Genomic DNA, 15,965 nt, shown 5'->3' on the forward strand with positions numbered 1-15,965 from the left:
TGAAAGCTTGTCAGAGCACAAGTCAAGCTGCCTATTAAGCAGGGAGGGAAGTTCCCTTAATACTTGCACAGCAGCCACCTGGAGAGTTGTTTATTGCTTTGCTAAATGTTACAGATGGTGCTGTAATACAGTTATCAATCTGGGAAAACAATGTAATTTAAAAAAAATACCAGAAAATTAAATCTGTCTTCTAATTCTAGTTTATCAGTTCTACATTCTAGTGCTGATCATTAGAGCTGCTTGTTTGAAGAAAAAGATCTTTTTCTTCCCTCTCTAAAATGAGTTCTTTAACAAGTAGCTCAAGTATGCAGGTACTTGCACAGTTATTCTGTGTGTCTTAATAAAAATGTGCATGTTATTGATTTTTATTTTTTTTTAGAAGTTCAGTCTTTAACTTAATGTTAAATATCTCTTTTGATGGCATGGTTGTGAAAAGAAACCAGAATTTTTCATCAAATCCTCATTATCACTTTTTGGTTCTGGCTTTTGAAAAGGAATATATTCTTCAAAGTAGCTGGAGGGTTTTTAACTGGTGTTAACACATGTTTTTTGTGCTAGGTGGTTTTGGACTGTGAGCTCCCTAGGGAATGAAGTGTAAAGATGCAAATAGTTATTTGTGACTGTTGATAATTTTTTAAGAAATATAGATGAGGACAAGTTTTGGGCTTGCAGCCAGTGTATCTTTCCCATTTGTCTCCTTTTCTGTTAGTCTGTTTTGTGCCAGCTCTAAGAACTGAAGTTTTTACCTTGCTGTGTGAACCATGCTGTCCTGTGCAGCATTTTGGGGGTGCAGCTGCCCCAGCACCTTTGAGGGGGTGGTGTCTCTGTCTGGTTTGAGTGACCTGAGTGAGGATTGTTGCAGTGGGCTTCACTATGTGATGAGGAGGAGAAAAGATCAGATTATTGAGAATTTCTTGTGGAAATTACCTTTTATCTAAGAATAACACTGAGAAATAATGTCAGCTTTAAGAAACTCTCTATGTAGCTAGAAGTAGTTGCTTTTATTCTTTTAGAAAATACTTCTCAATATGTTGTAAAAATAACATGAGCTTCTGGATAAATACACATAGAGTTTGAGTGTCTGATCTATTCTTATTCTTTTTAGGCCATCATGACTGCACGACCTATTTCCAGAGAGAGTAATAAGATGTCTTATTTAGGTATTGATGTTTAAAAGCTTTAAATGTAAATGCAAAAAAAACCCACTGTTTGATTCTTTGGGTAGAGGGTGGTTGTGGTGTGTTTCTTTTTCTTAAATTTTGCTCTGTACAAGTACTGTGACTTATGGTTTAAGCTTAATTTTCCCCCCTCTTTAAATTTAAGAACTAAATCTCATACAGGAAAATTTCAAAGTATTCCACACAATTTTTGTTTATTTGATAAACTGTTACAAGCTACAGTGTGCTTTGCATATTGTTGTATATCTTTGGTTTATTGCCAGTAAGAAATTGTATGTATATTTAAAATATTCTGGTAGTCAGTAATGGTTATTGTGTCTGGTTGCTGCTTCCCAGAAGGCAGAATCTCTTTATTCCATATGGCGTTCAGGAAGTCTGATCTTTCTGTAGTCTTTAAGAAAACATACATTTTTAATGTTAGCTCTGTCCCCTTTCCAATCTGAGAGCTTGCTACTCTGAGTAGCAGTTCTGACTCAGAATCTTTTTCTTGCATGGTCTCTTCAGTTCCAAACAGCTTTGTCTGCAGTCAGAGGTTAATCCTTCTCCTTGAGCAGGGACCCCAGAACCTGACACAAAATACTGCCTCGTAGATTTTACCTTTCTGTGAGCTGAGCTGCTCTAGATAATGCTTGAAAAATACTGCAGGGTTTCTTTCTATAATAATTAAAAATATATCACAGTACTTAATAAAGTCTCTGAAAATAGTAGCAAATGAGTTTGCAGCTTTTTTAATACCGTGTTTTTGACATTCAGCATAAAATGGAGTAGCTGTATACATGCCTCCTGTTCCTGATGGACCTTTTTTTTTCAAGTCCACTGTGAAATTTGACTGTGAAGGATCACCACAATGCTCCTGCCTTTAGGATGTGTTGGATCTGAGCTCTGTGAACTTTGCATGTCATCTTTCTCAGTTTTGTAGGGGGTTTCTGGGGCTGCACTTGCTTTTTTTGTGGTATTCCTAGCTAGTGGTTTGGGTTTTTTTTCTCTTCATAGAGGTCCTCAGATAGCTCTCAAAAGAAAATGGTCTCCATTTCAAAAGTAACCTTAAGCCATCTATAATTTAAACTATTCCTTAAATGCTGCCTGGAATCAACGTGTAAGCCTCTCCTAGTATGAGAAACCTTTGCTCTGAGATACAGAGTAGTATGTGCAAATTCCATATTCAGTATCTTTCATGTTTTGGTGCTGTATCTGCTTTCAGGTGTCAGCCACTTGTTAGGAATGTTTTCAAGGACACAGGATGAGTGTCAGTCACACCACTGATACATGCATTTATTTAACAGCTCACTCCCAGAGACTTGCTCCTTAAAGGAAAAGGGTGAGTGGGTGTGCTTGCTTGGCTTTTTTGGGCAGCAGTTTGTTGCAGAGATGTTGCTGGAAGTGCAAATACAGAACTGCCTTGAATCTCTGCTCTGAAGTTATTTGCCTTAATTGTTAGCTCTGTTGGGGGTTCCTTCCTCTCTACACCTTTAAATTTGTGTCATCCTCTCTTTGTTGGAATTTTGAGCTAATCTAGAAGTGGATCCAATCAAGTAGTTGGGGCTGTCATCTCACAGACTGGCAGGATGCTTGATGTTGGTTTTGCCAGATTTATGGCAAGATGAGCTCAATCCAGAGCAAATGAGTTGTAACATTTTAGTTGCTTAGTTTGTGTTTTTTTCTAGTTATGAAGATGGACAATTTGGGATTTTTTTTGTTTTAATTATTTATTATTTTGTTCTGAAGTTGTACTGGTTCTACTTAAAACACTGTTTAATGAACTCTTCCTGTTAGAATTTGTTTGATAGGCAAGATGAATAATGGCTTCATTCAAATAGGTTCAGTATGGATTAACTTCATTTTTCAGAGCTGCTCTTCTAGATCTACTCTCAGTTTGATATGGATTTTCCTGTCTGAAAATGGGTTGGTTGGATTTCTCCCCAGACTTTCCCCCAGCCTGCAGGAGCAATTTCAGTGCTGTGTCTGTTTGGAAATACCTGCCACCCCCAGGACTCTTCTTCTCCTGACTGTAAATCTTTTTGGTTGGTTGGTTTTGCTCCTCCTGCCCTGTTTGGGGAAGGTGGAGAAAAGCAGCACAAAAATGTGATGTTGAATAAAACTTCATAATAAAAAATAAAAGTTAAGTAAAAACTTAAGTGGTCAAACACTCCAGGTTAGTGTATGAGCTGCCTTCTTTGGGATCCTCCCCACTTCGTCTGTTTTATGATGAGTCTATTGGGGAATTTAAAGCTTTTTTTCTTTTTATTTTGAAGAATTTATCAACCTTACAGCTGTCAATTATATTAACAATGTTTTTTGGAAATATTATCTGAACGCATAAAAGGTAGAAATGAAAGCCCATGCACGTGTTTTGAAACATGATACATTTCTTCTAGAAGTGACCTAGGTGTGTATATTTTTAATAGATAGCTCTTGACAACACTTTGTTACTTCTCTATAGCTTATGTCTTCATGAAACAAAAGAAATCAGTTGTATAATTTTATTTTTCTCTATTTTAATGTACTCCCTTCCACAGCATCTGTGGAAATACAAAGCACTCTTGACAGTAGTTGCTAGAATGGCAGGTTTTTCTTCTTTTTCTCCTGGAAGTATTTGTTATTTTTGGTCTTTTGTGGATCTTAAAGCTTATAGTGTTACAGTTCAGGTTCATGAGTCATTTTGAACTATCAGATGAGATAATTCTTAATTTAAATTTAGGTTTTGACTTGTCAGAATCACAAAGTTCAGTAAACATGATTTTATTTGAAATTATTTTATCTTACTATACAATATAATTGGTGTAAAATATTCGGGTAAATATTTTTATTTGAGAGCAGACTCAGCTTAATTTAATCTCTTAAAAACTGCAAACATACTGACTTAGTTGAAACTGTGACAGCATCTGGCAGTCATTTCAGCAGGTGTTTGTATGATGATATTAATATTACACACACACTCTTCCAAATTTGTTTATTGACTTTTATGCTTCTATCATCAACAAATGTGATTATAATACTTTTTATGTGTGTTACTGCCTGATACTGTTACATTTTAAAATAGGGTTTTTCAAAATATTTTGGAGGCACTGTATTTTAAAACAGGTATTTCTGCTCTAAAGCAGATATATGTTAAAGTGTTTTTTAGGGAAGGATTTTCAAAAGAGAGTTCTGGCACTCTGGTTTAAGAGTTTTTTGCTCAGGGAAGGGCAGTGTGCAGTGTTGAAGGATTACTTTGTGAGCAGCATCTCTCTGAAGGCTCCCAGTGGAGCTGCTCAGGGTTTTCAGGGAGCATCTGGAAGGCTAAAACCAAGCACCAAGGCTCAAAGAGGTCACTCAAGGCCTTCAGTTTCCCTGTTTCACTTGGCAGTAACTGCACAGGCTGCATCTGGAAAAATAGGATCAGTTGTTTTTCCTGAAGTGTCAGAAATCCATGCAGAAGCCCCTCAGAAGTGTGGCAAAAAGTGCTGGTGAGAGACATCATGGTACCCTTCCCTTGTCCTCCTTGTTCAGATGGAAAAAGGAAGATTTTAATTCTTCTGGTACCTGCTGTGAGTGTGTGCATTATCCCTTATTGTCATCTGTGCTGGAAGAGCAATCTTTTAGTAGGAAACACTGCAGAAAATAAATATACTTCTGTTCTGCTTAGCCAGTCCTTCAGTGTTTCAGCCAAACTGACCTTTCCTTCCATTTTACCCCACAGGCTTCTGCTGTCTCTTTCCAGCAGTAATGTGTTCTGTCCTTTGTGGCCTCCATGGGTGGTGTTCTGAAGACCTGACTGGATTTTATCTGTGCCCTTTCCATCACCTATTGAGAGATGAAAATTCTCTGCTTTGCTTTCTATTTTTTCCCCCTGTTATTTTTGCTTATTATGCTGTTGCTGTGTTTTCTGTGGCAATTTTGAACCATTGTACTGACCATCCAGAGCTGGGGGAAAATCCCAGCTGTTCTGACAGTCATCTTGTGTCTTCAATGCAAAATAGGGGAGCAGGGGGGGCTTGAGACACCATGTTTGAAGTCCCCAGGTAGTTTCTGGGGGATATTAATGCCAGTAATCATAGTTACTGTATCAAATCTAAAATAGAAGCAAGGGCTGCAGAATGAGTCCCTGCTGCAGTGTCTGAGTACATTTGGGTGTTTTGCTGTGGGGCTGGTGGTGGTGCCTGAATTCCTGCTGGCAGAGCTGCTTCACACCCACGGCTGCTTTTCTGCTCTGGTGTGCCAGGGAGGGCTGGGAGCTCTCCTGTAGCAGCTTCTGTCTTCTGCCTGCCTTGTTAAATTGAGAGGTGTTTTCCATCAGAGCTGCACAGACACGGGTAAAACCAAGTGACTGAGCCATGAGTGTGCTCTGAGGTCACTGCCCTCCCACAGGCAGTGATCCCCACGCTGGGCCAGACACACCTTCACAGGGAAATTCACTGCACTTCATCTATCAGTGTCCTTTAGGCTTTTTGCATAATTCATAAATACTTATCCTTCCTAGGGAGTGGAGTGGTCAGATGCAAGGTGTGCCTGGGAAGCAGCAGACAGGGAGTGTGAACCAGCTTCCAGCTGAAGTTTTGGAGGTGGCTCTCTTTTAAGAAGTGGTGGGTCTTGATAGAAATTTCACAGTTCACTTCTGCCCTTAAGACCTGTGCTGTTGGTGGTTCTTCCCAGATATGTGGTCTTGTGCCTGTGCTGGGCTGGCTGGAGGCTGATTGTGGAGGTACTTGGAGGTTAATTTTCAGGTGGATTAATGAGCTGATGAAGCTCTCCTCTATTGCTGTCAGAGCCTGTGTGGATGTGTACACATCACCAGTGAACTTCATCTTTGCACAGCTTCTGTCCTCTGTTTGGATGTTGTGGCAGTGTTGTCTTCTCTAATGGTTCATGGCAAGGTTGCCATTTATGAATACCTGCTAAGGAAGGGGAAAAATAGTTTGGGGTTTTGGTGCCTTTTTTCACTGATGTAGGAGCTCAGGCTGCATGGTATGTGTAATCCAATATAAGCACAATGTTTTGTAATTTATGATCAAAAACCCCAAACCAAAAACCCTTAGGAAAATCATGAGATTAAGATTTTGAAATGCGAATGAGTCACTTCAGAATTGCATTGCTTTGTTTTTTAAACAGACTGCTGTAGTATTGGGAGTTTATTGGTGGCATCTTGGGTTCTTTTTTGTGTTGTGTTTTACTTTTTTTACATTAGTCTCTTCAACCTAATGTATTCAGGAGAACTGCTGGCTCTGTGGCATTGCTTTTATGGCTATTATTTTCACATCTCATTTTGCCCAGTTTAAGAAGAAAAAAGCAATTAAAATGGAAAGGAAATGCAGAATTGTTTTCTCACAGTTAAGCATCTGCAGAAAGTATATATTTTTCTTAAGTGGAGTTGGTTTAATTTATTTTCTAGATGCTTTTTGTTCTGGCCTTTTTAAAATTCTTGCAGCTTTATAATGTAATGTTAGTTATAGGGCATGCAGTGATGAGTAATTATTTCTTGCTTGTTTCAAGTATGTTCCATAAATATATGAACAGGGAAAATTGAAACTAATGAATCAAAGCCTTTAGAATTATACTCGTGACACTTTCTGCCCTTCTTATTTAAAGGGCATGGAGAAAATATGCTCTTACTTTTTCAAGTGTAATTTAGGTGAAGAGAATGTATGTATTTAAAGCTACCTCCATTTTACCTCCATTTTGTGTGCTGGCCTAAGCTATTCCCAAAATGTTTGAGGAAAACTCAGTCTTGAGTTTTGTACTAAGTGCTATGTTTACTAAAGGATTTCTTGATAACATTTAGTTAATAATTGACACTTCAGTGTTCCTCATTCTGCTGATTGTGTTAGGTAAAAAATTTGAAGTAATGAGGTGATTGAATTGACATAGTGAATTAAATGCTTGCAGGGAAACCAAAAGCCTCAGTTTTTGCTTTTTGTTAATCTGCTTTTGGTGTAGCTGCTGTGTGTGTATGGAGAAAGTAGGCATGAAGGAACTTAGATTTGTATGCTGTGATATTCTGAGGTTTTTTTTTACTAGAAGTACTCTGCTCTCTAGCACTTCCTCCCCACCCTTCTGATTATGTACTTACCTAAAAATTTCTGTAGCATTTTCCTGGTATAAAGCAAAACTACAATTTCAATTATCAAATTTCTCTTTTTGTTTGCAGATGATGATGTACCTGCAGATATGGTTGCAGAAGAATCAGGTCCTGGTGCACAAAACAGCCCATACCAACTTCGCAGAAAAACTCTTCTACCTAAAAGAACAGCTTGTCCTACAAAGAGCAGTATGGAGGTAACTTCTTTGGGTTTAATTGTGCAGGAAATGTTACTGTTTCAAGAGTATGAAACTAGTTAGTATTTTTCTTAAGTTATTTAATGACTGCACTAATTCTAATTTATTTTATCAAAGGGTGCCTCTACTTCAGCTACTGAAAACTTTGGTCACCGAGCAAAACGTGCTAGAGTATCTGGGAAATCCCAGGATTTATCAGGTAATAACTTTTGTACAAGAAAAGGGCAGGGGAGATGGAGTTCAGAGACATTTTAATGTCACACATTCTCTCACACAGATTGTCCCTAAACTGTTTTTATGTGTATTCTCTAACTAAGAAACAGTAGTGGGGAAAAAATACCAAAACAAGACTCCAAGCTTGTTCTGATCTTCAAATTTGATAGCATGGTTTTAATCAGAATTTTTTTAATCTGATCCTTTATTCTGTCTGCTTCACTGCAGGTATGTTTTGGTTTGGTTTTTTATTCTCATAGTGCTGTGTAGTTGTATCTAAGCTGCTGTTAAGAGCAATAATTACAGTGCTTAATTACCATTTCTCATATTGATGGCATTGTTCCATTGCATTTTTAGGGGTAGTTTGGGTACGTCACCATAGCACTTCATTGTGGAGAGAGGGAGAGACTTGGTGTGTTTGTAAATAAAAACCAGATACACCTGCATACATAATGTATGGAGATTTTTGCACACATCTACAGTAAATGCACGTTGTATAATAAACACACATCCAGTACATGTGTATATAACTGCACTCTGTGTGTTTTATTTGTGTGCACACATTTTGTAGGTGTATACAGGCACACACCCCCTTCTTGTTCTCTTTTCTGTGTAGTTTTTCAGTCTCTCTGCTTCTATTATTTTTTGTCTCCTGACACACTCTTCAGTTCCAGGAGATGTGCTGTCACTTTTGCCTGGAAAATCAACACCAGTGCTTGCCAACTCCCTTCGATGTGGTTTCTCCTGCTTTTCTTGCTTCTGTTATTTTTCGTCCATGTCTCCCTTAATATTGTCAATTAAAGCTGAGCAGCTGGCACAAGACTTCTGGTCTGTTTTCGTGTCTTATGTTGAGGTCTGCTCTTTCTGGCTTCTCATTTTCTCCATTGCATAGTTTGTGGTCTTTTTTTGTCCTTTTCCCCCTTTGTTTTATTCTCCCCCTCTTTGATCAACTCTCCAATTTCAGCAGCTGTTTAAGAACCATTTAACTTCAGATTTATATTTTTGAAATAGCCAGAACCAATTGGACATAACCCTTGTTATGTCCAAAAATGTCATTTGCATTCATTTCCTGATTGGCTCTGGAGCCTTGCGCAGAATTGTCTTATCACAGACTCTGTTTCTCTTGACAATTCTTAGTTTTTCTTCCATTTCTTTCACTCTTTGCTGTGTTAGTCATTGTGCTTTTACTCTCCCCCTTTCTTTAGTGAAAGTCTGTAACTTTCTAACATGAATGACACTGATTTCCTGAGGAATTCTCCCTGCTTTCACTCTGCATTCCATTTGTTAGATTCTTGAGCTCATGTGGGGATTGTGGAGGCTTCTCCAGCATAGAATTGACAGAGGAACCACTGTAAACAGTGCTTTTACAATTTTACTTTGAAGACTGTGTTCAAACCAGTTGCAATATAAGTGTCCTCCTCAAACCATTTTCTTTTCCTCTCTTTCCTATTATGCGTGACAGTTATTTTTTACTCTCCCTGTTGAATTTCTAAGAGATTCCACTGAATTTGTACAAATGTTGATTCTGGTGAGATTTATTTTAACACACAGTCCCTTTCACCTCACGTTTTTTGTTGGCATAGGCAACAATGATAGCTGTTGTAACTGAGTTGTAGGTTTGAGACCTCTTGGATTGTCATGAGTGGTGACTGTGTATTGTCATCTGGGCTGTACAGGTGTTTATTTTAGAACTGTAGATGAAATGATGGCAAAGGACTAGAAATACAGGAAAATTCCTTGGTGGAAATCCATTCCTTGTTGTACAGACTCTGAGTGGAGGAAAACTCAGTGAAGTTGAAAGGAGAAATGCCAGTCAACTAGAGTTTCCAACTGGAGTGGAGCCAGGAGTGGGAAAAACATGTATTTTAATACAGATTTCAGAGTTAGTTCTGCTGGGAGTGCTGCTATTTTAAATTTCTCTTTTCACTGAACTATAGATTTGCAGTACATGCTGAGACTTGAGGTTACTGGCTCACTCACTGATTGTTCTGTACACTAGGAACATGCATAAGTTTACAGAACTTACTGACTTTTTAAATTGATTTTTTCTTTTCCCATTGATTTCCTAGGATCCTTTCCCAAGAACAATACATGCTATGTTTCTGACATATTTCTGCTTCTTAACAAGAAAAGATGTTTACTAAATACATCCCTGTGGAGCAAAAGCTATTTGTCTCCATCTTCTCCACTAAAATGGACAAAAAAGGCAACCATATAAGACATAATTTACAATTTTGGATTCTTGGGATGGCATTCTTTGTCTTTGTACAAAGAAGGAAATTCACTTTCAGGCAGCTTTCCCTGCTCTTTGTCTTGGTATTACTTTGCTCGTCCCTATCAGCTAAATGATCAAAACTGAAACTGAATTAGCTTTGTGAATATCCTGTGGAAACTGAATGACGTAACTAGCTATGTTTCTAACTTTCAGGTGTGCAGTATAGTAATACTTACTAAATTATAAATAGTTCAACTGTCAGCTTACAGTAGGGCAAAGATAAGGATTGATGATGACCTCTCACAATTAATTTTTATTTTTATTCTTGCCTGGTTTTGACACTTATTTGAAAAACTGGTTGGGGTTCTTTTAATATGAGTATCCATTTTGTCCATTACCTTGACTTCATCAATAGGCATGAAAGTGTCAGGAGTAGGAACATATAAATGCTTCTGATCTGGTGGCCAGACAAGCCTTTTAAAACTGTTTTGACTCATTTTGGTAAACTGAGAGGAAGAGCACATTGATTACATCCTTGCTTTGACACATTACTGAAAGATATCCAAGATGTGAAGTGAGGATTTATAGAACAAAAGCATGTTGGTCTCTCTTGGATACAGAGAAGTCTTCACATTAAGAAGCAAATTAGCTTTTTCAAATTATACTGGAGAATTTCACCTGGTAATCACTGTATCAGTGATTTGAGTGGAGAAATCTTAAATCAACCCCTGCTTAATTGAGCAGAAGGGCAATTTAAATTAAATTGCTCACTTCTGCAGGATTTTGAATAAAGCTGAGTGAGGATAGCAAACACCTGTAAAATCATCATCTTCATTTTGAATGCAGTGCCTCCGTTTCCAAGTAAATGCAACTTGAAAAATTGCAGGGGCAGGAAGGTTAATTGAGGCTTTAAAACTTTTATTATTATTTTTATTTCAAGTGTTTTGACACTTTCTCAAAGTTGCTCCTTGTCCCTTGCAATAAGGAAACACATCTGGATTTCAATTTTGATTTTGAAATCAAGCATAGGGAGGAAAACAGGACCATGAAGTTTGGAGCAGTGGGAAGGCACTGTGTTAATGAGCTTCTCCATTCAATAAAAAATTATTCAAGGTCCTAACATAGATAAAGGAAGAAAAAACCCTGCAGTTTGTTTCTGGAAGTAACTGTATGCCTCAGAGATTTTTGTTAAAAGGAGAAGACAGGTCATGGAAAACGTGGGAAGATTTACTGTTTTGCATCTGCAGTATAAGATTTCAGCTTTCAGTGAGGCAGTAGAAGACTACATCTAACTGGAAAGCTACCAGAAGAATATTAATTCAGAAGCAATGTCCAATTATCCTGTGATGCATTTCAAGAGTAATTAGGACTGTAGAACAAACTGCTCCTGCCTGTTTGACCCTTTGTACTTCCAGTGGAAAAAAACCTTTTTAAAAACCATTGATAATTTTTTTTTTTTAAACCAGCATTGATAATGCATGTAACGTTTTTTGGTGATGTACAGCCATGTTCCCTTACTGGCTGCTGTTAAGCTCTTCAGGCTTCAGGCCCCCCCAAGTGACTCTTGAGCAGAAGGCCTTTCCAGACTACTTGCATTTCCTAAGTTTTACCAACTTACTGGATTCAGCTTAGCTCATAAGGTTTTGTTTTATTTTTTCTTGAATAAAAATAATTTTGTAGTCTGCCATCAATGCTGTTGCAGAAGAGAACTCTCTTGGCCAACTTCTGGGCATTCATTCCTGTTTCTTTCCTTGTGTCCCATGCTAGCAGTTCTGTAGCTTGCAATGGACTAAAGCAAGGAGCTGATCATAAAAAAACTGGAGGAGGAATAGGATACTGTGGGAGCACATAGCTGTGGGCATGTGGAGTGGTGGCACTTACCACTTTGGCACAGCACAGATTTTTGTTGGGTTGAAGTGGCACATTCCTATAGTTTATGGCTGTGAACTGTGATACTGCTGTGAGCAGCTGTCAACTGCATAAATACATCAATACATAAAGTGCATCTCTGGCATCTGAGATGAAATTGGCACTCTGGAATCACTAAGGGGACATTCATATGATGGCACAATAAGGAACACTTTCAGGGAAGGTGCTGCAATCTCAGGAATATTTCTTCTACCTGGTCTGATCAGAGGTGTAAGCATGATAGCCTGGAAAAATCACTTCTGTCACAGCACACAGGTTCTGGTGATACGGTCTGCAGATCCCAGTTTAAGGTGGGGTAAAAAAGTCACGGTTTGGTGCCTGCAGTTTCTGTCTTCTCCAGCTTACAGCTGAAAATAACACATTTCTTTGTGCTGTCTTGCTCAGGGGAATCCTGGGCAGTTTGTTTTGTTTGTATGTGAAATCTCTCATGGATATTATTTTTCAGAATGTTATTCTCTCATATTTAGTAGGTCATCTTCCTTAAGGTCACTTCAGTAGGCTTCTTGTAGTAGCCAAAATGACAGTCCTGCTGCTCCTTAGGCTCAGGTGTGCTAAGAAAATCTGATGTGGGGGGCATTACATGGATGTAATTGTGCTGTGAATTTAGCAGGCACAAACTCTGAATGCCTTGCACACGAATGCTCCAAACTTTGGAAGCTGCTCTGTGTGGTTGTGCCTTTAGGATCATAGAGAGGATGCTGAAGGCATTAGCCAAAGTGATCTTTGCAAGCAGAACTCACCTGCTCTGAGGGTTCCTGCCCCACGAGGGTCTGGTGAGAACACAAACTGCAGGCAGGGCTTTCCCAAAGGAACTGTTGTTTGTGGAGTGTCCACGAGCAGGGTTTAACACAATGACATGGGAATACAGCTTTCTCCAGCCTCTCTGAAGAAATGCATCTGGCAAGACTAATACTTCTGCTTTAGATTTTTCATTTTAAAAGGAAGAGCATAAATGGGAGTAAGTTGAAGGAGGAGACTTGGGAGTTATTGATGGCTGCTGATTTCCTACATCCCAGATGTCCTCTTTCCCTAATGTGTTCATTGTGGGAGAGCAAGGAAGTCTTCCTAGTAGTTTTTCCAGAGAGTGACTATTTCTGATTAAATTCTTTTGTGTTTGAAAACATTTGCAGACATTTTGGCTTTGGGACTGCATTATTATTATTGTATAGATCATGTGGGTTAATTGAACCACAATGAAGCTAATAGCAGTGAGAAGCCAGCATTTCTGGAACATGCACAGTAGCTTGCTTAACATCTGCACTTCTTTGCAGAATGATTCCTCCAATAGAAAAGGTGAAATTAGAAGTTTGGAAAGAGGACTTGAAGTCTGTAACTTCAAGTTACAGATTTTTTGCCTTTGGTCTTAGAAGAAACAAGCTTTAAAAAAAGACTGTCTTGAGATAATTGACATTTTAAGTGGGGACCTTTCAAGTGACAAGTTGGTAATCTTTTGCAGTCAGAATTTGAACTCACTAGATATGTCAATAACCTTGTATTGATTACTGTTTAATAGCAGCACCTGCAGAGCAGTATCTTCAGGAGAAGTTGCCAGATGAAGTGGTTCTAAAGATCTTCTCCTACCTGCTGGAGCAGGATCTCTGTAGAGCAGCCTGTGTGTGTAAACGCTTCAGTGAGCTGGCTAATGATCCAATTTTGTGGTAAGTGAAAAGCTATTCCTCATTATCTTGAGAAATACTAGGTGTGCTGCTCAAGATGCCAGTACAAGAGAAAAATTGAAATGCTGGTTACAATTAGTTGAAGGAAAACCAGTTGTATTTTATTATGTCTAATTTAGTTAAGCATTATTTTTGTATTATTTGTATTAAACAGTAAAACTTGATTTTCTAGTAGTGTAGATACTAGTTAAACAATGCCTGTTGTAAAAAAATCAGTTCCTTCTGCCATTCCTTCTTCTCCCTTTAACCTTTTTTAGCCTACTGTGGGTATTGTGTTACTTCACACAGAAGGAACAAAACATTTCTTCAGCTCAGATGCGAGCTTTGTCTAGTGTTACTTAAATGGGGTTTTTGTTTGGTTTAAGTTTTGTTTAATGGTTGGATACTTGGGTTGTTTTCTCACATGAGTCTGGTTTACCCCTGGGTTATTGAGAGTTTTAATAAATGGGAACTAAATTTGTACTTTTCTCTGAGGGAAGAACCCCAACATATTTCTTAAGCTGTTTTGATTTAAAAGTAAAGATTAAGACTAAAAGAAGAATAATAAAATAACATCACAGATCTACCCCCTTTTCCTGTCCTAAAGACAGCTTTGGGGATGCCTTGTCAGATGAATTACAACTTCTGTGATTCGGTGTCATCCTGTAAGTCTGGGCTTAGTATCAGCAGGCTCAGACACTGCAATTATTTGCATTCTGGCACTAATGAAAAGAATCCAACTGCTGTGTGCCGTTTTCTTCTTTGTAAACCACTGTAATTTGTTCACTGATGAACTCTTTTTGGAATACAGTGCATCACTTGTTCTCACTGAATGCATTTCTCAGTCTTTTTTTGGCAAGGTGAGGAAGAGGTGGTGGCATGCTTGGTCTTAAGTTTTGTTATCCTTGTGCTACTAGCTTTTGTAAGTGTTAATGCTGTAGTTAATGTACAGTTTGATTCACAAATAGTGTATGTAAGTGCTTAAGTTTCTTCCTGAAAATTGCATGTTGAGAACTTTTTCTCTTGGCTTATAAAACACATACAAATTTTAGTCAGAAAAACAAAAGTCAGTACAGCAAAAAAATTGGTTTTAAGTGATACGTGCTGATCTTGGTCATATTCACAGTCACTGGCAAATTCTTCTCAGAAAAAACCCAGGTTTTAGCCTTTAGTTTTATATTAAAATGGAAGATTAAAATGAAAAATTAAAATTAATTTTCTCTTCTGCTCAGGAAAAGGTTATATATGGAAGTATTTGAGTACACTCGTCCTATGATGCATCCTGAACCTGGTAAATTTTATCAGATTAATCCAGAAGAATATGAACATCCAAATCCCTGGAAAGAAAGCTTCCAGCAGCTGGTAACAGTTTTATTCATTTATATTCAAATTCATGGGTATTTCTAAAAGTAAAACCACACACTTCTGAAATGTGGCTGACAAACAGTAATTACCTTGGGTTTAGACTTTAAAATCCTTGTGGTATTGTGCAGTAGGGGCAATTCAGAAGTTATTTCCTGTTTTGAGGCTACTTTAGGGAGACACCACATGGTAAAGTGGAGTCCTTGAGTATCCAGCTCTGCTGTGTTGGGTTTTGCATCACTGAAATTTTGTGTACAAGATTGTCATGGTCTGAGACTCACAGTGTGAAAGATGCTGTTGTATATCTTACAAAACCAATGTGTATGGTGAACCAAACACATATTGGTAATGCCACTTGGGCTAAATAGTGATTTACAGCTGGCCTGACTGGAGGTAAACAACTTTCCTTTAAGGAATGTGATTGCACCTCTAATCCAAAATTTCAAAGGTATTGAACAAATGGCTGGGCATGATTGTAGGAAAAAATAAGTAAGGGAAAAAAACATCAATGTGAGTGTACCACACAATGCCATGTGTTGTTGGTTAATGAATTTCTGAAGTGCATTGAGGACAAATGCTTGACTTGGCTTCTTTGTTTAGTATTCAGTCACTACTGAAGGTATGGGATTCTCTTTTCCTCACCATATAAGTGCAGTTTTTTTGGCAAGCTGCTAGAGAATCAAGAGATGGAAGTAAGGACAGCTCTTGTGGAGTGATTCAAGTGTATGAATCACTTTTTCAGTCAGTTTTGAGGCTTATGGCTGTGTAAGTAGTTGGACTCTTGGCTTAGTTGATCATTCCCTTTGCCTCAGACATTTTTTGGTGCTGCCATTTCAAATTGTGTGCCTAGAGTGGGAGGTCAGTATATGATCCTTACTTCCTGGGACAAACTGATGTCAGCAAAAGGCTTGTTAATTAGGGAATTAGTAGATCTCCTGTCAGTGCATTCAGGCCCACCTGTCTGCAAGCTTCTCACAAACTCTCTTCCTTCTTTTAGTACAAAGGAGCACATGTAAAGCCAGGCTTTGCTGAACACTTCTACAGTAATCCTGCAAGATACAAAGGAAGAGAAAATATGCTGGTATGTTCATAAAGTGGTTCTTAAAACTATTTCTATATCCTCATAAATGGAAATGGACATTACTCTAAATTTGTTCCTTT

The 15,965-nt window shown here is 38.2% G+C and overlaps 1 protein-coding gene across 1 annotated transcript in view; it reads left to right on the forward strand.

The window, feature by feature from the left end:
- The window catches only part of FBXO11 (F-box protein 11), a 70,300-nt gene that overhangs the window by 27,310 nt on the left and 27,025 nt on the right, over window positions 1-15,965 (forward strand). Inside the window, exons 2-6 of the mRNA XM_058802800.1 lie at window positions 7,303-7,430; window positions 7,548-7,629; window positions 13,301-13,445; window positions 14,675-14,804; window positions 15,802-15,885. Of these exons, the coding sequence (XP_058658783.1) occupies window positions 7,303-7,430; window positions 7,548-7,629; window positions 13,301-13,445; window positions 14,675-14,804; window positions 15,802-15,885 (569 nt within the window). The remainder of the gene's footprint in view (window positions 1-7,302; window positions 7,431-7,547; window positions 7,630-13,300; window positions 13,446-14,674; window positions 14,805-15,801; window positions 15,886-15,965) is intronic.

The sequence above is a fragment of the Ammospiza caudacuta genome, chromosome 3, assembly GCF_027887145.1.
Source record: "Ammospiza caudacuta isolate bAmmCau1 chromosome 3, bAmmCau1.pri, whole genome shotgun sequence".
Lineage (NCBI taxonomy): Eukaryota > Metazoa > Chordata > Aves > Passeriformes > Passerellidae > Ammospiza > Ammospiza caudacuta.